General features: G+C 40.1%; 1 protein-coding gene across 11 annotated transcripts in view; it reads right to left on the bottom strand.

Moving 5' to 3' along the window:
* Positions 1-21323, bottom strand: part of KMT2C (lysine (K)-specific methyltransferase 2C) — a 181190-nt gene that overhangs the window by 137437 nt on the left and 22430 nt on the right. For all 11 annotated transcript variants that reach the window (XM_010586059.1, XM_010586023.1, XM_010586032.1 and 8 more), the window contains exons 2-3: positions 11839-11927; positions 588-726 (exon numbers count right to left, since the gene is read on the bottom strand). In XM_010586059.1, the coding sequence (XP_010584361.1) occupies positions 588-726; positions 11839-11884 (185 nt within the window). In that variant the 5' untranslated portion in view covers positions 11885-11927. The remainder of the gene's footprint in view (positions 1-587; positions 727-11838; positions 11928-21323) is intronic.

The following is a 21323-nucleotide window of genomic DNA, read 5'->3' as shown; positions in this document are numbered from 1 at the left end:
CTCTGCTAGAACTGTGATACTGTTTCGACAGCGATCACAGACAGTGTGTTCTGGTTTCCCTCAAATAATGCAATTAATACTTTCACTGCTTTGGGGGTAATTTATATTGATAAAAAGTTAAAAAAACTCACAAACGTTATTTTCTGTATTATAAATTCTAAAATAAGGAAGAGCACCATAGAAATGACAAGAGATTTGTTTTACTTTGTTCCTGAAAATATAGACATACAAGCTGAAACTTCAAAAGTAACTTTATATGGATTTGCTAATATACCATTTTCTCAGTAGGAAAGCTTCAGTAATCGCATTTTATCTCATATCACTTACGTCTGTTTTAATTTAAATTGCTAATATGCTGTAATTCAAGGGCTTACCAGTACAGTCTGAGGACAACACTCAAGGAATGTGCTTTTCACCTTGATCTCCCTATACGCCAATTAAGCCATCAGTCTCAAGCCCTGGCTGCCGTTGCCAGCACTTCAGAGCACCAGTGGCGTGTGCCAAGCCTGCGCCCCGAGCCCTCTGCACCCCATTACCTGACTCCCAGCCCTGCCCCTGACTCAGCACCTGCCTCCTCGCTCACGAACCTGGTTTTAGCTTCCACACCCACAGAGGCAGTGGAGCTTGCAGACTCCTCGGATACCGAGTGCTGAAGGACTGGTGTTAGCTGCTTGGTGCTGTCCACTTCTGTTTGGGCATCCTCTTCTGCAGATTGCTCTTTGACTTCTGTGTAAAAAATAAGAATAATATTTATTTATTATTTATTTAGACTATCAAAACATCTGTAAGCTTTCCCTTGTGCTGCAAACATCTGTTTTATTTACAGATAGATTAACTCGTGTAACTGTGTTCTCAGACACAACACCATTAAAAGATTAGGAAAATATTACCCTTCACATCTAGCTACAACATGAAATTGAATGCTTATGAAGTTATTTCCACAACACAGCGTGCCACTGCGGACTAAAGACGTTCAATAAGTAATGAGCAATGGGGCAGGGGGAGCATTGTTCACTGACAACCTTTTCATACGAGGTTGCAGTTTTAGACATTCTCATTCTCCCCGCTTCTCCTTTTGTGCACCTGCTGTGTCATCCCTGAACAAACATCAAGGTGAGCACACTAATCTGGGGTATAACAAACCTTTTTTTCCCCTCCCAGATTAGCTTTAACTTTGATCAATTCCCTGCACTAGTTCACTGCTGATTACACTAACTCTATGCTGGCAGAGGGTTGAGGAGGTGAAGGAAAGAAGAACATGGTTTATGCCAGCTTAAACTTCATTCCGAACTGTAGGAATATAAGCAATTTTTGCAGCATCCTTTTAATTTAGCTTAGTTGTTAGACAGAAATATATATATCTCTACAGCTGACAATGCTACTATTTGCCTGGAAAGTCTGCGTCTGCTCAGGAACATAAAACACCAAGTTGCCACTGTCTGTGCAATTTAAATCCTCTTCCCATTTGTTTTCCTCCTTTGCACAGAGTAAGTCAGGGATTTGCCAGGAGGACATGGCAATGCGCCGCTCCAAGTACATCAGACTGCACAGGAAAAAGGGTCAAGGCTGTAGAGCAATAAAATTTGGTATTTCCGCACTCCTCCATACTTTTGATTTTGAAACCTAAATAACATAAAAGTCATAGGACTCTGGCAGATGTTCTTTGGCGTATCCAGCTTAAGACACTACTGCCTCCTCCTGTCAGTGTCCATGGCTGCTACATCTGTCCCCACAGCAGAGCCAGACCAGGGACCCGCACCTGGGGCACACACCACCTAAAACCACCAGTGAACATGGGCTTCAGCTAAGAGGCCGATACATACAGCTCTTTCAAAGAAGACCAGTTAGAGTAAAGCAGCAGATTGTTTAGAAGATTTAAGCAGAAGATACATTCACTTTTTAAAAAAAATTAATACACAACATGTCAAAATATAATCAAATACTGCAAAGTATAAATGATTCACGTGGAGAAATGGACGGGTAAAAGAATCTGTGACATGGATGGGCATGCACAAAAACCTGCTACAAACTTTAATCTTATTTATCGGTACAATAAAAGAGAGGAAAATTCTCAGAACATAAAACTGCACAGCGTGGTCTGTAGTGCCGAAATTATATATGCACTAGAGCACATGGAGAAGGGAAAATCTTTCTTATTTCATATACAGAGATTGAAGTAAAATTGTTCTTTAACCTAGACTGAACTCATTTAGGAAGACAATGTATAATATTTTAAACGCTCAATGACGGCATCTAAAATATACTGAAGAGAAACACAAATTAAGAAAAAACAGTAAGAAATTCTTCTTAATGACTGGGCGTGCCAGATACTTATTTGAGCTGGTGTAAACTGGAATCACTTCACCTATTTCAGTTACACTGCTCAGTAACATACCTCTGAAATGTTTTTGGACATCTGAAACATCCAAAAATGACTACCTGTCCAAAAGCCAAATGGCTTGTGTTAAACCCATTCCACCAACCTATCCTGAAAAAAAAAATTCTGGAGATCATTTGACACTAAATAACTGTTTAGTTTTGTTGGGAATTACATCCCTTGTAATAGTAAATGGCTCCATACAGAAAACAAAACAAAATAAACCAAACTCCCCCACCCTTAGTTTTTGGCACGTTTGAACAAACAATCTCTGCAATCATTCCTGGATGAGGATTCCCAAAACAGGCAGCGTCCAGCAGAGCCATTCATAACAGTCTGTACTGCATTTCCAAAGTATGTTGGATCTGAAGGATAATTTCGTGCCAGTAACCCCCAAATTTCTAAATACAACCTCAACGAAGAGCGCAAAACATAAATACCTGTAAGGAAGGCAGATGCCAAATCGCTGAAAACGAAACCCACAACACAGCCCAGGACAACCACGCATGAATTGCTCAAGGAAGACCACCAGAAATTGTGGCCTTGCCCTGATCCATCTTGGCAACTTTATTTAACCTAGTTAAACTTTGCAAAAGGAACTCTGCTTTATTGTGTGCCTGCAGAAACTTTCAAGTACGCAAAAGCCATTTATTCTTTGCCAGCTTTCATCTCATTATACATTAATGGGCACCCATTACACTGGAAAGGCAAAGTTCACAGGCACTAACTCATTCTCAAGAACTCTGGACTGTGTGAGAAGACACAGATTGTTTCACTACACACTATGACTATATGAGCTTACATCCTTATGGTGCTTTTTTCCCCTGCTGTTTGCTTCTCTAGAAAAGAAGGGACCCAAATTATACTAAATGAGACAAACAACATCTCAACTGCTGTCTCTGCAATAAAGCAAACTGTGTCTCAATATGCCGTTGGAAGACTGAAAACACGGTGCTCACCAAACAGAATGAAAATAGTGTTTATGTTAGTTGTGCATGCCATACTTCAACTTTGTGAAAGTTTTCCAACACAAGATTAAGGAAGAACAGAAGAAATGCATCTCACGAGTCAAACTCCTAGGAGATGGGAGTCCAGCACTGGCAACTGCAAAGGGACAGCAGATACCCTCATCGCTGCCTCAGGTGTTCTTGGAAGCATCTGGCACAATACATTAACTGCTTTTCACTGTATTTAATGAACGTTCATCAGACTTGGTTATGGCATCCTACTTTGAAGCTTCTGGGAATGAAGGAGCCATGAATGATTAATAAATGCAAAGCTCATTTGCAGATTCCTATATAAGGCCTTATTTTGCATCCTATTTTCATGATTGCTTCTGTCACCAGACATAGCAGGGACATTTCAGGGGTCTCAACTGTTGCTTACCGAGATGTTCTGCAAGAGGGAATAACATGCTTTTAACCAGCAGGTGCAATTGTTATTTTTGCCCAAGGAAGGGGTAGTGCTGTGTCAGAAAACGGCTATCGGGACAAGATGTCTTACACAGCTTCATAGGGGTCTACAGAAGTACGACCAACACCAAAATGCTCTACTTCTAGTAGTTTAGACCAATAAAGAAACCAGGTCATTGTAACAACAATATGAAAAGGAATCTTAACAAGGGAATGTAAATTGTGAATTGAAAATGCGTATCTAGTACTACAATTACCAAGTTTCATTCACTGCCCCAATTTAGGAACAAACCAAGTTTCCACGAGTCAGAGTTCATATTCTGTTACTGCTCCGGACACAATTTCCTAGAAACACCACCCCTCCTGCGACTGTCTGAGGAATTCAGACTGGCACACACAGCGATCGCTTATGCGTGGAGATCTTTCACGTACTGGAACTTTGTACGTATAGGTTTTAGCAGCTGAACACAGGGGAACAAACGGACAGGCGGTGGCTAACCAGTCCCGTGCAGGTCACCTGCAACCCTTCCAGACAGCAGCGAGCCAGGCCAAGGTATACCAAAAGACATGCAGAAGGCAATGGCTGCTAATAGCTACTGCTATTACTTGGGCTGCACCGAGTTTGTAGTCACCTACTCTTGCCTGCTAAAAACACAACCATGGCAGAGAAAGGGAAAAAAACATACTGAAGTTTGAGTGTGATGGTAATAACCACATGCAAGAACCGTTTCTCCATGGACAGAGGCATACTTTCTTCATCTTAAGTCAACATTGTAAGATTTTATTCACAACAACAAACAACAAAACGTAGGACCACATCAGAATTGTTCTGTTGGGTTTCTTTTTGCAAGTGCTACGCATGTATTTTCTTTTAAAACCACCACTCATCTATTTTTTTTCTATCTGAAGAGCATCGTGGTGATTTACTTACTGCAACAGTTGTTATATGGAGATGAGACGAAAGCCCACAGTTACTGTTTTCTGTACATTTCAGTGTGGATTTTGATACTTTTCATTCAAATAGAACTCCTGTTTGTTAAATACATTTTATACAGAAAATAACTTTGTGCAAATGTTGTACCGTCTATAAAATAAAAATAAGGTTTTCAGTGTAGGACCATTTAAACTATAATTTCGGTAATTCTAAACACAAGACACCATATCATGGATAACCAGCTCCAAGTGATCTGTGATCAAGGAACTTCCTAAACAGCACTCATATAATTATTTTTTCCATTAATTTGTTCAGGTCTTTTTGAAACCCATGTAAATTTTTCATGCCCAAAGCATCCACTAGCAATGAATTCTATAATTTAAGTAGATGCCCAGTGCAAATGCACCTACCTTTGTGCTCTGAACATGACCTGATGTCCCCTAGCTTTTGTGTTGCAAAACAAAATGAATCATCATTCCCTGTTCATTTTCTCCATACCACTCATTGTTTTGTGGGACCCTACTAAATTCCTCTCCAGTCATATCAGATCAGGTTGAAGTCTTTTACCTTAACTGATCCCCTCACAGAAGCTATTATTTACTTCTTGTCATACTTGTTGGCCTTTTCTGTACTTTCCCAATTACAGCTCATCCTTTTGGAGAAGGGGAAGCAGAACTGCACATGGCATTTAACATACAGTCATACCACGGGTTTATAAATCAACAGTAACAAAAAACACACTGATGCTTTTTTCCCCTTATCCCTTTGCCAGTAATTCTTAGAATTTGATATCGTTCAAGTTATAAAAGCTAATGCAATTCTCAGAAGAACTACAGGTGTACCACTTGCTCAGGTAGCAACAGCTGTTTAAGAGTGATTGTTTATACAAAATTAGGATGGCGATTTTCCCCTGTATGTTCTTTTACATGCATTACTACTGAATTTAAGAGTCATTTCATTCTCTATGGTCAGTCTTCAGTGCTTTGCAGCTGGGTACCTCTTTTATTACACTAAGTAAGTTTATTTTACCAGCCACTTTTTTCCTTTTTGTACCTGACCCAGAAAAGGGTTACTAGGGCAGATGCTTATGTGACTCCAACACCAGCCTGGTTTATATTACGATGTTAATTAGGTGGGACTGAGGTCTGAATTTCTCTAATATTTCTTCCACCAAACTGGAGAGTTGGTGTCAACACTGCATTATGAAAAATTTAGACAGGTCCACAGAACTAAAACATACACAAAACAGCACTGTTTCCAGTGAGGAAAAGAGCATATGGCACACAAGATACATGCTACTATTTCAATGTATTTGACTGGTAATGTGAACACAAGCAGCAGCAGCAGCGTTAAGCTTCACAGAAATGGGAAGGTGGAATATTCTGGGTCCTCGAAAACTTCCAAAACCTGCTGGTTATGTTTAACAAAGCAGAGTTTGATACCAATACTGCAAAAGCAGTACTGAATAAATAAGAAAAAAAAGAGGTTGCATTTCAGAAACAACCTCCACAATTAAAAACTCAGTAAGGTTAGATTTTATTTGTAAATAACAGATTCCACCTGCTACAAAATATTCCACCTACTCTCAAAACACCTGAGACAGAGATATCAGTCAGAAGGAAAAAAATCAGATTTTTCTAAATGGCCCATTTTAAGCATGCATGATGATAAATGTTATTATCAAGTAAGCCCGTAATGATTTAAAGGCAAATATCAAATAACATCCTGTTGTGTCTGGTTTCCTTATTACAAACAAATTACCAGAATACAAAGGAAAATAATAAGATGCTTGCAATAACAACAACAAGGTGCTTCAGTTATGCTGAATTTTTCAGTGGCTGGACAGGTAGGAATCAGCTGCATAAGAAAGAAGGAACTACTCCTTTTATAATGAGCACAGGGAATATTAATTGCCTTAAAACATATATCTACAGGCAATGTCCTCAGTAGTATCAATTCTTCCTTTCATTAACTTTAGAAGCAATAATCAGTATAGTGATGAGACCAAAGTATCTGTCAGAAAAGCACAAAGTGGACTTTAAAAGGTCTTTGGTGTTAACGAGTTGATAAAGAGCTTTTGCCATTGATTCACCCAAACCAGGACTTGCTCTTAGGTGTGTTTTACTTGTTTTAGTGGGAGGTTCTACTCAAGTATGCTTCTAACTGGTACAAAAGGTGACTGTATTTTCTCTAGTAAGTAGGATATTGCAGTAATTTTTTTCCTCTAGAAAAGTGCTTTTCAGGCTGCTTCAAAGCTGATGAGATTCTGGATTAGTCCAAAGTTCTCTGCCAGCTTCTACACAGATTACTTTTCTCCACTGAGAACTGTTTTTTTCTGGTTCTTCTGCGCTTTGCCCAGAGACAAAAGAAGCTGGTTAGAGGAAGGCTTCAGGGAGTTAACATGAAAGAAATCAACTCGCCAGGCAATGTTGCTGGGTCTGAAAATAACATTACTAATGACTGTAACAAAGGCAAGGAGCTATTGGTTGATAATATCATACAGATTCTTCTATGTATTATCAATTCTGAAGCCTCCAGAAACCATGGGGAGGTAAGGGTCCGTTATTAAGTACTAATTTAAGAATTGGTTGACCTCGTACAGATAGTAGACAGAATACCCGATCGATTTACTATGGGTTTCGGTCCCAAGAGACTCAGCAGTTAACTAAACTTATTCCACTGCCCTTCTCCCAGATCGGAGTCTGAATCTCAACATTTGTATGTGACACAAAGACAGGAAGAATTACAGACTCTAGGATGAGTAGCATATTTCACAAGTGTTCTCAAAAAAAAAAAAAAAAAAAAGAGGGAATAATCAAAGAATTAACACACAAAATTCAGTTTCAGTCAACTTAAATGCAGAACAAGAAAATACCAAGTACAGAAACTGGCTTAAACTAATAGAAGTTGGGAAATAGAAGCAGAAGCTAAGTCTTCATTAATAGTAAAGGGCCACCAAACCTACAGAAAGCTCACCAAGAGGTATTTGTTCCATTATTTCTTTCTTCAGATCAGCATATTTTATATTTGCATCTGTGTGTGCACACACAGGCACATGCTTTCCAGACTTCTGTGTTTTGGTTTGGGGTTTCTTTGGCCGTTACAGAGATTTGCTCATTGCTCATCAGAAGAAAACTCCTCTCATGGAGAGGAACAACACAAGGGCACCTACAGGAAAACACAGTATTCTACAACAAACTGTATTTTATCGATAGCTAGAAAACTGGAAGGCGTTGACGGCTGGAAGGTCTTGACAAGACCAGAAGCAATGGGCACAAACTGCAACACAGGAGGTTCCCTCTGACCATCAGGAAACGCTTTTTTAGTGTGAGGGTGCCTGAGTACTGGAGCAGGTTGCTCAGGGTGGTTGTGGAGTCTCCGTCCTTGGAGATACTCAAAAGCCATCTGGACATGGTCCTGGGCAACTGGCTCTGGGTGGCCCTGCTTGAGCAGGGGGTTTGGACCAGATGGCCTTCAGAGGTCACTGCCAACCTCAACCATTCTGTGATGCTGTGGGTGCTAAAATGATGGGAGGGATGGGTAATCTCAATGTTGGTTGGATAGAAAAATACCAGTGTAAAGTAACTGGTGGGAACCACAGTGAAGAAAAATGGAGCCAGTAACAGAGAACTGGAAAGACAAATACAAAACTGAGAAGCAAAATAGTCACCAAGACAGAAACCAAGAAATCAGCAAGAGAGACAGGGCTGGTGGGTAAAGGAAAGGAGTCTATCCTGAGGTTGACAAGAAGCTGAAAGTCTAATAATTCAGTAGAAGTAGTTGCCAGCACCATTTTTTAGGAAAAAAGTTGACTTGGCTCCAAACAGATCTTTTTTCCAAATTCCAAAATTTCCTTTTTCCAATTCCAAATCCCTCCTCCCTTTCCATCCTTAAGAATGCTACGTTCATTTATACTAAAGCAAACATAGCACTTGGCAGAAAACAGGCAGGGCTCAGAAATCACTGTAGTTGGCGGGGATAATGACCCATACTGAAATGATCAGAACGGCACACAGCTTACCCTGCTTTGCTTCCTATTCTGCCTGTTTTTACATATGAGATTACAGAATTTTGTTACGGGTAGGAACTTGTTTCCTGGACTGCCATTAAAATGGCCGTTCCTTAGCATTACAAAAAAGCCACTTCAGGAAGATTTTCTTTTTTTCTTTTTAACAAAGATTTGTGTCAACATTACAAATGGAAAGAACATATAATATTGAGTACTTACGTTCTCCCTTGCCTTTTTCCCCATAAAAGATTTGACAGCTAGAAAACACCTCTTTATTCTAGGTGGGATTATATGGGGCATCTCCTTTTTCCCTCCCTGTGAGGAAAGTGCTCATTCCTCCTGCATTGCTCCCTTCCCTAAAAGTAGAGTTTATTACACTGACTACAACTTTTATAGTGTGGACTTCTCTCATTTTATGAAAATTAATTAATTCACAAAAGCGCTCCAGTAATGCTAAACTCCATAAATAAAACAAAACAGAAACAACCTCCCAAACCCAAACAAACAAGAAATAAAAACCTCACACAGTAGAAGAATTCCTGATCATACTCAACACGTGAAAAAAAACAATGGAAAAGAAGCTAGAAATACGGAGACTCAAACTATGTCAGAAGTTGCATGTCAAGAGTTTTTGTATGTTCAGATGATCTCATTTCAAGTTTTGTAATATTACTATATTGTGTTTTGGTTTGCCAACTACTACAGCAAATTGTTGGCAAGTCTACTTTTTGCAAGAAAACAAAAAAAAGCTGTTATATTCAAAGTAAAAATTCATAAACTGGAACACAAATATACTCCAATTTGATTAACACAGTTTTACATGGACTAAGAAACTGGGATTACTCCTTCTCCCACAGTATTATCATTAAAACAGATAAGCGCTTAGAAGTTTTAGAAGCAGTCAGCCTTTTCAATTAATATGATCAAACCTCTATCACATGGTATTCAACTTTTAAAATAATGGAATTGCAATTCTGTCTGTATCAAACTGCTCAAGACAATAATGCTCTTTCAAGTCTATTCCGGTTCCCCCGTCAAAATGGGATTTCAGACCTATGTATTTTCACGAGGCTTCTTTCCACTTAAGAGTACATTTTGCAAAACCATCTTGGGCTCAGCACTGAAGTGATGGTGCATCACTTCCAGAAGCAGACCCAGCAGAGTCTTTGTCTATCAAGATTTCTAGCACAGTGTTCCACTGCTCCCTGTACCTTTAGAAATAAGCATCAGTCCTCTGTGACAGCCAGGATGACTCTGATGAAGGATAATGGAGAGACTTATCTATATGCACTCCTGGAGTCTCAAAAATAATTATCTGTGTCCCTCTCTCCTTTGAAGTAAAAACTGCTCTCAGGTCTCTGTTGAGGAACTTTGTTATTAATGACATGTAAAGTCAAGAAAAATACACCTATCACTAAATCCCCTACACAGCAGTGTACCAGCAGTGGTTAAGCTTGAATTTCTTTTTGGTTTGGGTTTTTTTTAAAAAACATATTTTAAATTTACAAAACTTACCACTTACAATCACACTTTCTGTCCCCTTTGCTGATTTTCATAAGACTTTTTCTAGCACATGGGATCAGAAGAGTAATAAATGGAATACAGGACACAATTACAACTAGACTTCCTTCCTCCTACTCTGTTTTTCTACAGAGAAATACCTGCTACAACTTTTTCACTTTCGACTTTAATAACTGGTAATTATCTACTTGTAGAAGCTGGAAAAGACCAAGTTCACTACCATCAGCAGCTTATTACCAGGGGCAGAAAAACAACTGACAGAATAAAACGATGCAGCATCCTTGTATTAAGCTTTAATCTCGACTCCCTCCACAAACCATTAACAACACTTAAATTCAACACAAGTTGTAACTAAACACTCATGACACTCCCCAAAGCCTAGAGGCTTGAGTACAAAGCCTTCACCACAGTTCATCAGCTAGCAAGTACGAAGCAAGAGACTAGCATATACAGTTGAAACTCATCCTCCATCCACTTGGTAATTTCAGCCTCCTCTTTTATAAGCTTTCACTACTGCAACCATATTCCTGTATGGTCTGTGTAAGATGCTGCTGCAAAATGGCTCTTTTGAGGTCCTCTACTTTTTCTCCCTATAAATCTACACTAAGCACAGATTCTTGTCTTCCATCTTTAAGGACCTCACAACTCCACCTCCTTTACTTAGCAGCTATGAGAGTAATTTGACAACTCCCTTAACTCAGCTGGCATTTCCATGCAATTGCCGGCCTGACCGCCACCTTCTGCTGTTAGTGTCTCTGTGCTTCCCTCCACTTCGCTCATTACACCTAATTAAATTTATAAACCCTTATGTCTCAATGCATTTTTAAGGCTTATTTCTGTCAAACGACAAACTTCCGCCAATTGGCCATGGCATCATCCTTCCTGGCAGGTTTCATCCTTCTACGCATATTCAGTCCCTGGTTAAAAACAGGCAAATGGCTACAGACATGTGCCTGGCAAAGAGATGACAGTTCTTCACCATGGCCTTTATCTTGTGTGTTAGCTCATCTGCTTGTCTCTTTAGACTCTTAACCTGCCAGAACAGTAATCACAGACTGTTACAACAGTACTCGGTCCAGTACAATGAGATCCCTCTGGTAACAGAAGCATTTGGGTACTATCATAACAAATATTTACAAAAGCAAGAACAGAGGTTTATCTTGTTTCCTAAGCAGCAATAGGAAGCATTAACGTTTGGTTATCCCGATTATCCCTTTGGTATATAATCTGCTGTAGTTAGCTGAAGATACAGGTCAATAAGTAATACTGTATTTTGGCAGGTATTCTAAAAATAGCAGCTACCACTTCACAGGTTTTATTTTTTTACAAAACCAGAAAAAGAGCCTCTACATAACTACACTACGAAGGCATTCCCATTAGACGATTTGAAAGCAATAGGTTCAAATAGCTTTAATTAATATAGGTTTAAATAACACACAGCATTTTTCTTTTCTATCTGCCCAAATACACATCTCATACTACAAAATGAAAGAAATATTTCTTGTCTACCAAAGTCCTGCATGATTAAATGCATTTCCGAGACAGAAGCAATAAGCAGGCAGCATCAACACTATACTCTCATTACCTGTTTCCACAGTGTTTTCTGTTTCTGCTGCCTCCAAACCATCCATACTGTCTTCATCCTCCACTGCAGTTTTTCCTCTACTCCGAGGCCTGCAAACATAAGAAGGGAAAACTCTTTTTAAACTGAAAGCATTTTTTAAATTTTGACGTTTAAAATTTAAATTAGGATTTAAATAATTTCATTTTGAGGGATAAATGTCAGCACTAAATTATGTAACATTTAAGCTAACCCATGATTTGAGTCTTGTACAAACCAGAAGTTTCCTCCCCTATTTTCCTGTTCTAGGTAATGTGCTCAACAATGTACACTTGAATCAGCAGTTGCCCCCTTAAGTTTTTCTGATTATTCTTACAAGAAAAATACAGTAACAAACTTTTACTGATCAAAAAATACATTAAATTAGCAAGATTTTAAGATATGAGCATTCTGTTTGCGCCACATAGGAGATAACTACAGATAGATATGAGAGAACATAATCCAAAATCTGGCCAGTAGTTACAAACACTATAAAATAGATACCGATCCATCCAGAGCATCTGTCGTGGTTTAACCCAGCAGGCAGCTAAACACCACACAGCCGCTCCTGCACTTCTCCCCCCTGCCCCCCCCAGTGGGATGGGGGAGGGAATTGGGGGGGGGTGGGGGAGTAAAATTAGTGGGTTGAGATTAAGACAGTTTAACAGGACAGAAAAGGAAAGGAAAATAATAACAACGATAAAAGAGTTAGAATATACAAAACAAGTGATGCACAACACAATTGCTTGCCACCTGCCGACCGATGCCCAGTTAGTTCCCAAGCACCGGCCCCTCGCCAGCTTTCTCCCCAGTTTATATACTGGGCATGACATCACATGGTATGGAAAATCCCTGTGGTCAGTTGGGGTCAGCTGTCCCAGCTGTGTCCCCTCCCAACTTCTTGTGCCCCCCAGCCTCCTTGCAGGTGGGGTGGGGCGAGAAGCAAAAAAGGCCTTGACTTGGTATAAACACTGCTTAGCAAAAACTAAAACATCGGTGTGTTATCAACATTATTCTCACACTAAATCCAAAACACAGCACTGCACCAGCTACTAGGAAGAAAATGAACTCTATCCCAGCCGAAACCAGGACGGCATCCTTGGAAGCAATTTCTACAGAATAATAATGATGCTAAAGCAATTAATTTGAAACACGTATTATTTTCAGTGAAACAAGTATTATGACACATAAAATAAAATGTTATGAGAGATGACTAGATGTCATCACATTAAAAGAAGTCATCACATGACGACAGCACATCAAAACTAAAATACCTGGCAGATTTGTTTCAATTTCAACCAAGGTCTGATGGAAAGCAGACAGGTTTGTGCCACAAATTCCAGCCTTTTTTCCCTGCCTGGCTCTTCAGCAACTAACGTGGTGGGCTGCTGAGAAGCCCAAGCATCCAGATTCCCAGCTGTTCAGCAGCCCATTTGAAAGGGAGCCAAGAGCTTGGCACCTCGCCTCCCAAATTTTCAGGCTACTTGGCAACCCGCCTGGTGTGCTGACAGAAAGCCTGGGAGACCCTGGGAGCTTCTGATTCCAAGTACACAAATTCTGAGCGGTTTGGGGCATCTCGGCAGTTCCAACGTCCCAGAGCTCCCAGGCAACCATTCACCCAACCAACATGCCTTGAATCGGGATGCCATGCAGGCCAGCACACAGGCACCCTGCTTGCCCCCCCCCCCCCAAAACAAAACTGCTCCAGTTCCTCTTTCACAGAGGATTCTGAAAGGTTTGGGCTTAGTTCTATGTTGGGGGTGAAAAGGTTTGGGGTTTTTTTTAAGTGATTAAATCATTCCAAAACCAGTATTTCCTTTTTTTTGCACAGTCTGTTATAATACTTAAATCTATCCAAACTACTTCCACAGAACTAGATCTGCTACACTGGCTATGAAATAAACTCTGTCATGCAACGCCTTTGGTTCTCATGGATCAAAGAGGGTAACATGCACAGAACTGGAACCATCTTTTGAGTCTACATGTGTTGTTCTCCTGCTAGAAGAGTGACTGTCTCGGACTACCTAACAAGAAGACCCCGTCAAATTGTGTCGGGACCAGTTTTGTCTCTGCAAAGGAGGAAAAGAAGAATCAAAAACGAGGCTCAAACCAACGCCTGAACAAACACACTCCATTTACAAAGGAGCTGAGGTGAAGAGCAAAGTGAGAAGAGATGAAAGACAGAAGGACTTTTCGTGACATCCCTATGAAATTTGTTCAGGTCAATGCCGGAAAACATAGGCACAGTGGAAACCCTAAGGATACAAGGTTATCTATTCCCTAGCCTGCTTCTCTGTAAGGAGTGACAGCATACATGTAACACACAAAGTAATACCCTTCTCAGACGAGCGAGAAGCCAGTATCCCCTTCAGTTATTTGCCACCTTACAAGCCTCCAGTGCAGTTTCTTAAAACACGTTTCACAAATATTTAAGCCAGAATAAACCGCACAGCGACCCGAAGAAACTGTCTCATACTCCTCCCTTCAGCCACCACATCAGCCCATCTACGCGTACGGCAATCGGCGAACTGGCTGGAAGGTGGACACGTTTTGGAAGTGGGAAGGCCACAAATGATTCTCGCAGCAGCATCTGAGATCATCACACAGATTTATTCCCATCTGTAATGAAGAGTAGGGAATAGAGGAAATGGAACGTCATACTCATTGGATGGAATAGGCTCTTCCAACAAGATTGAGATACATCAAGAAAGACATAACACTCTTCTAACACTTACAAAAACAATGCAGCTGGCAAGAACACAAGTGCATTTAAATATTACATTTCTTGTAGTTCTCCACAACATCCCAGCACATCAGCCAGCACCAGATGAAAGGATGGGAATACAGGTAAGTGAAATCACTTCTCTTGGTGCAGGAATGCTCAAAAGCTTTACGGAACACAACCAGCTAAGACCAGGGATTATTTCTAAATCCTATCCCAATTATTCTTCTACCAACTATCCGTCTGCAACGCAAAGTTACAAGTTTGTACTAAACCAGGATTACTTTGAAATCATCACAAACATAAAAGGTAATTCTGCTTTCTTCACAGGTACCCCATGTCAGTATTCTCCAACACAACCCTGTAGGTGAAGGTCACTGGATAGTGGAAGATGATGATTGTTTATTTAATAATTTACATATGGCTTTAGATTTTCTATTAAAACTACATTTCATGCATTAAACACCAAAGTACCTCACAAAACCTTTTTAAACTTTTTGTTTAAACAAGAGCAGTATCCACTCCTTGAACTCCCCACCGTATTTTAGCAACCTATTTAATACTAAGAAAAATCAGAGGTTTCATTTAATTAAACATAATTGCTTCTTTCAGCAAAAGATATAACCATGTCTGGTGTTTTCTTGCCATTCCCTTCCCCCAAATATTCTACAAAAAGACTTCAATCGTGCAGGTTTTGAATAAACTGAAGAAGTGGTGGAAAAAATACTGGACTGTATTGTTAACTTATTTTTGCTAGTTACATTCGTTGCATAACCATCAGAAGAGATTTCATAGCCTACAAATTTATATTTGGCTTAGAAAAAAAAAATAATTCAAGTCACAAAACACTGAAATACAAACTGTACTGACAACTGTAATTTGTTTCCACAGAAAGTGCCATATGAGAAGGCCATATAGCATACCTAATTGTTGCAATCAACATTTGTAATAAGAATGGATTGCTTGATGTTATTTGAATTAAGTTTATACATTTTATTTAATAGTTTTATACATAAAGCTTTTGTCTGGTTTGCATAACACTAGATTTTTCCACTGACAAACCCTGTAAATTTTTTATTTTTCTATTTACTTATTCCACTCCCCCTTAAATAAAGTGGGAAAAGCAACCTGTGCTGTGTTATTCTTCAGGGACTTGACTTCCTCTTCTGAAGGAGGATGCAAAAAGGCTGCTGGGGCAAGACAGTGGCGGGGCCAGCTTTTGCTGCCTTAAAACAATTACAGAACAGCCCATGACTATTCCCCTTCGCTCACACAAAGCCAGACAGTACTGAACAATAGTTCAATTGCTATATTGAACACTGTAACCTCAGTTCTGCTCTAGATCTGGAAGCTCAATCCCAAACTTTCTTACTAGGAGGGGTAACTACATCATGCTTTTACATATCATTGCAGAAACCCCATCAGTTCGTGACAGCAGAAGTACCAAACACAGATGAGCCACGTCTCCTACAGCTTACAAACCAAGAACAAAATGTACAGGCAGAGCCTGACCAATACAGACTCTACAAGAAAACAATAAATATTAGTCAGTACAACAGGCAGTGGCCTTGGTACGCAGGCTGAACTGCTGCCAAGGTTTCTGCGATTGGCTTTCTCGCTTGCCTTTTTCCTATAACGGAGTTGAATCTCGAAGGAAAAAACAAAAGCACATCTATTTACGTTTAAAAGAACAGACCCACTGAGAGAAATATAACTTAAGTGTTTAAAGCACATGCAACATTTCATGAAACAAAGTCAACAAAAGACAAAACTACACTTTTTTATGTATATAGGACTCCAGTTGAATATAATTACTGTCTACAATAATTTTACTCAGATTTGCATAAAATGGAGTCATTTATCAAAATCCTTTGTGACCTACTCCTAAATTTGTTATCAATTAGCTTCCTTAGCTAATGCCTTTCATTAATCTCCATCTTTAAATACACCACAGTAAACAAAAATCTCGTAATTCTTCTCTGGGTAAGCAACTAATTAAGTTTAGCCCACAGGAAAAAGAGCCCAGAAAAACCTTTTGCAGGGCTCAGCAGAGCATTAGGTACTCCCTCTGCATTGGGGGAAAGCCTCGCTGAGGCTCTCTCAAAGCCTCACCGACTTTACTAACACAGGAAGATCACCAGGCACCCGAGTGGCTTCTGCTGAATTGCATGGAGAGCAGCGCGGATGCACGATGCTGGGAGAAAATGGAAAAGTGTCTTATTCACCTGCCAGTAATCAGATATTACTACTTTTTTGTTTTGTTTTGTTTTTTAAATACATGACATTTTTTGCATGTTTGGGTCTTTCTTGTTTTGGTTTGGGTTTTTTTAAAGGCAATAGCAATAGCACCATAACCTGACAAGTATACTGTAGATCAAAAGTACGTCTTGGATCTTACTCATTCTTTCCACAAAGTGATCAGGAATAAGGCCATGGGCCAACATCTCCTGGGACTACATGAAATAAGTGACAAAGCTACTATGCTCAGATGCCTGTCACTGCCAGGCTGCTAGTTTATCATTACCCAGAAGTTACTGCCAGACACCAGTTTCTGCAAATTCTCCGTAAGTTGCTACCAACAAAATCAGGTGACAATTTGTTCAGACCATTCATCAAAACTACCTTACTAACCCAGTGCATTTTGTTTCAGGCTTATGAGAATGTGTTCATACAAACCACTCCAGAGCTTCCCCTCTTTCTCAAATCCTTAAACCTCTAGATCGTTCGGGGAGAAACTACCTCCTGCCTACGCTTTGCAAACTGCTGAGCAAAATGATGGTACTAAATATATAAAACAGGGCCAATAACCTTAAAAAGCGGTGTAACATCTGGGATACAGTAACATCCTAAACCAGCACAGATGTCTTGTTAAATGAACATCTGTCCACAGCCTTACCCTAGAAGATGGTACAGGAATGATTTATAAAAAGGTTCAATTAGTGCTGCCATCAGCACGGCTAGGAACGAATTAATGTTCACAGGACAGTTTCACAAGTGAAAGCTGTTACAGTCTTTTCAAGAATCTTTTTAACAGGTGTGCAAAAGCACATGCTCCCACTATTTCTGAACCGTAAGCACAGCTGTAAAAGCTTAACTATGCTTAAGTATAAGCTAGAATACCTAAGGTTCAGCTAGTAGCCCTGTACGAAGGGAACCACAACAAGCAAGTAAGAAAGAATCACTTCACAGAAAGATCTACAAGGAAAGGGGTTTTCTTCCCCTCTCTGAATGCTACTTTTCAATGTAGTCTTTATTACTTCTAAGAGTTGAGAAAATTCTACATCCAAGTCTGGATAAAATGAACAATATGGCTCTGGAAGGGACGCAGATGCCAGCTCGCTAGAATTAATTTCAATAGCTCTAAACACTACAGGCCTAAAATAGGAAACTCACTATCATATTGACTCGTGACTTCAAACTGATTCCGATTTAAAAGATTCTTAGGAGAATTTTTTAATTGAGCAATCAGTAACAGGTGCAAACACTTTCTGCACTTGCCCTCCACAACATTTCCTTTTGGACATTATAAAAAAAAGAACTCAACATGTACTTTCTTCCTTTTTACTTATTATATTAGATATGTGTATATTAAAGGCAGAAGGACCCTGATGTATGGAAAAGATGTGCAACACAAACATCACAAGTGATGCAAAGGTAAAAAAAAAACTGACCTTTTAGAAACAGAGAGAAGCGCAAGACTGTAGGAAACCATTTTTGTTTAACATCTACAGAACCAGACTTTAATTACAATCTCATTATAAAACTTGCTCAACCTTCAGTTTCATGATCAAAAGATCTCAAAAATATACTTGATATTTCCTATTAGTCTCCCGGTACAATCAAAGAAAAGTGTGTATCTTAATACTTGTAATTTATAAAGTATAATAATTTTTTCATAAATTACTATGTCAAAGAGAAATGACCCAGCTTACGTTTAAAACCAAAACACTGCAACTTCCCACCTTACATCTCCCTTAAACGGTAAGGATCTAAAAGACATTATTCATTCACTCAGCATTACTCATTCACCCAGGATGTAACGTGTTCAGAGCTGAAACTTTTTTTCACATCTATATTTTATACAGTTACCACTGAGAGCACTAAACACCTGAAATAAAAAAATATTATAGCCTTTGAGATCAGGGATGTTGGAGAAAAAGCATAAAAAGAACCTAGTCTCTGCTCCACGATTCTTATCTCAACTTTTCCAGTACTCCCGTGAAAGGGAGATTTGTCAAAGATTTCCTACACTACCCAAAGAAATGCAAATAGGAGCCTTTTAAAGATTATTTGTACCTAATGTTGTAGATTCATCTTTCCTTTCGTTCTAGAGTACGATCACTACTGACAAAAAGTAAGCTAATGCAAAGGAAACCAACTGATGAACGCAGAGCCCTTGAAGAAAAAAAGGCTTTCCCGAGAGGTTTTGAGTAAAATATCACGTGTCAAAACAAATTTGCATTGCACGGTTCTAACAACAATTTAAAGGCCAACTGAATTAGTACTTTTAAGTTGCACTGGGTTTGCATGCCAAGGTTTTGGCAGAGGGGGGATTACAGGGGTGGCTTCTGTGAGAAGCTGCCAGAAGCTTCCCCCATGTCCGATAAAGCCAAGGCCAGCCGGCTCCAAGATGGACCCGCCGCTGGCCAAGGCCGAGCCCGTCAGTGATAGTGGCAGTGCCTCTGGGATAACAGATTTAAGAAGGGAAAAAAGTTGCAGCGGGCACAGAAACTGCAACCGGAGAGAGGAGTGAGAAGATGTGAGAGAACCAACCCTGCAGCCCCCCAGGTCAGTGCAGAAGGAGGAGGAGGAGGTGCTCCAGGCGCCGGAGCAGAGATTCCCCTGCAGCCCGTGGGGAAGACCATGGTGAGGCAGGCTGTCCCCCTGCAGCCCAGGGAGGTCCACGGGGGAGCAGATCTCCACCTGCAGCCCGGGGAGGACCCCACGCAGGAGCAGGGGAAGAGTGAGGAGTCCTCCCCCCGTAGGGGAAGGAACAGCAGAGATGACGTGTGATGAACCGACCACAACCCCCATTCCCCATCCCCCTGCGCCGCTGCGGGGAGGTGGAGAAAATCAGGAGTGAAATTGAGCCTGGGGGGAAGGTGTTCTTAAGATTTGGTTTTATTTCTCATTATCCTGCTCCTATTTGATAATAAATTAAGTTAATTTCCCCAAGTCAAGTCTGGTTTTCCCATGACAGTAATTGTTTGAGTGACCTCTCCCTGCCCTTATCTTGACCCATGAACCCTTTCTTATATTTTCTCTCCCCTGTCCAGCTGAGGAGGGGGAGTGATAGAACAGCTTTGGTGGGCACCTGGTGTCCAGCCAGTATCAACCCACCACAAAAGTAAATGTGCAGTTTGGTTTATCTGTATTTTCAACTTCAACTGCCCTTGCACAGTCACCTGTACTATGCGGGTTCTCAGGCCGATACTGGAGCAAAATTACTTTCCATGGGAGACTGAGAAAAGGCAAATAGGATGTCCTGCTGGCAGACACTCAACAGAACAGTCTACCTGAATCAAAGGGGCATAATTACTTTAAGAGGAATGCCAGCGCACTGTTGGAAAATCTTAACCTCAACTCAATTTTGCAGAAGGCCACCAGATCCAGGAGCCTGAAGCTACACTGTTGGGTGATGAGGCTGGTCTGGCCGAAGTGACTGCCTTCAGCATTTTCTCTGCTCTTCCCTGAAGTTATTTATAGTTGTTCCATTTTGAGTCTGGAACTGTTCTTTTAAAAGATAAAGCTGATTAAGACTATCCTAGCTGAAACAGAGCCTTACTAGCAAGACCATGAAATCCTGCTTCCCAACTTGTTACCCATTTGGGAACATCCTCAGTAGGTTGACAAGAAAGATGGAGGGTAACAGCAGCCACAGACCAAACTAGGAGGATTCATTATCGTTAACAGTTTCAGGCACATAAAATAATAAACTTTTCACGTGTGCCGATAAAATACCCATGGAGTCACAGCTCTGCTACAGCCAGTTACAGACTGAAGTATTGAGGCTAAGGTACTACACTGCAATGTACTTCTGCGTACCTTTTTGTGATACCATTACGTGAGAAAATCTGAGTTCGATGTTAGAAGTACAAAACCAGGTTGCCTGATCTACATGTATGGACTGTTCAGGTTTGGAGACAGTTCAAATAACAGAACAGAAATCATATAAAAGCCTTTCAGATCTTTCCCCTTTTTACTTTTCAAACTGACTATTTAGATATCTATAAATTCTGGAAGCGAAAATTACTTTTAGTCAAATATCTGTCACATTAACTCAGCAGTATACAGTATCAAAAATTGCTACAGGTTCTTATTTCTCAAGAACTACCTTCCCACTGATAGGTAGTCTTGTCATCTTGACTAGCAGTTTATAGTTTTAGTCCTGTAACACAAAACACGTTACATGCAGATCTTAACCATTACACACATTTCAGAAGTACAAAAATATCTGATGCAATTATGACCTTCTGACGCATTATGTATTTGCAGTTTTGCACAAACTACATCCTTTACACACATTTGTTACCAATGCATTTAGCCATGTTCACCATCAAAATGATGCAAAACAACATACCAGAATTTCAGCAATTTGCAATTTTTTTTTAAAACCTTTTCTGGAACCAAATTAGACAAATCTTTGGGAGCACCAGCAGCTACAAGTAGAGCCATCTGCATGTTTCCAACCCCAGCTAGTTCTGTGTATCTACCTGGCTCCAGACTTGGTAATGGCTATATTCTTATG

This window comes from Haliaeetus leucocephalus, unplaced genomic scaffold (assembly GCF_000737465.1).
Source record: "Haliaeetus leucocephalus isolate CR32 unplaced genomic scaffold, Haliaeetus_leucocephalus-4.0 Scaffold0, whole genome shotgun sequence".
Classification (NCBI taxonomy): Eukaryota; Metazoa; Chordata; class Aves; order Accipitriformes; family Accipitridae; genus Haliaeetus; species Haliaeetus leucocephalus.
Note: the sequence above shows the minus strand (reverse complement) of the source record. Positions and strands in the feature narration are given on the sequence as shown.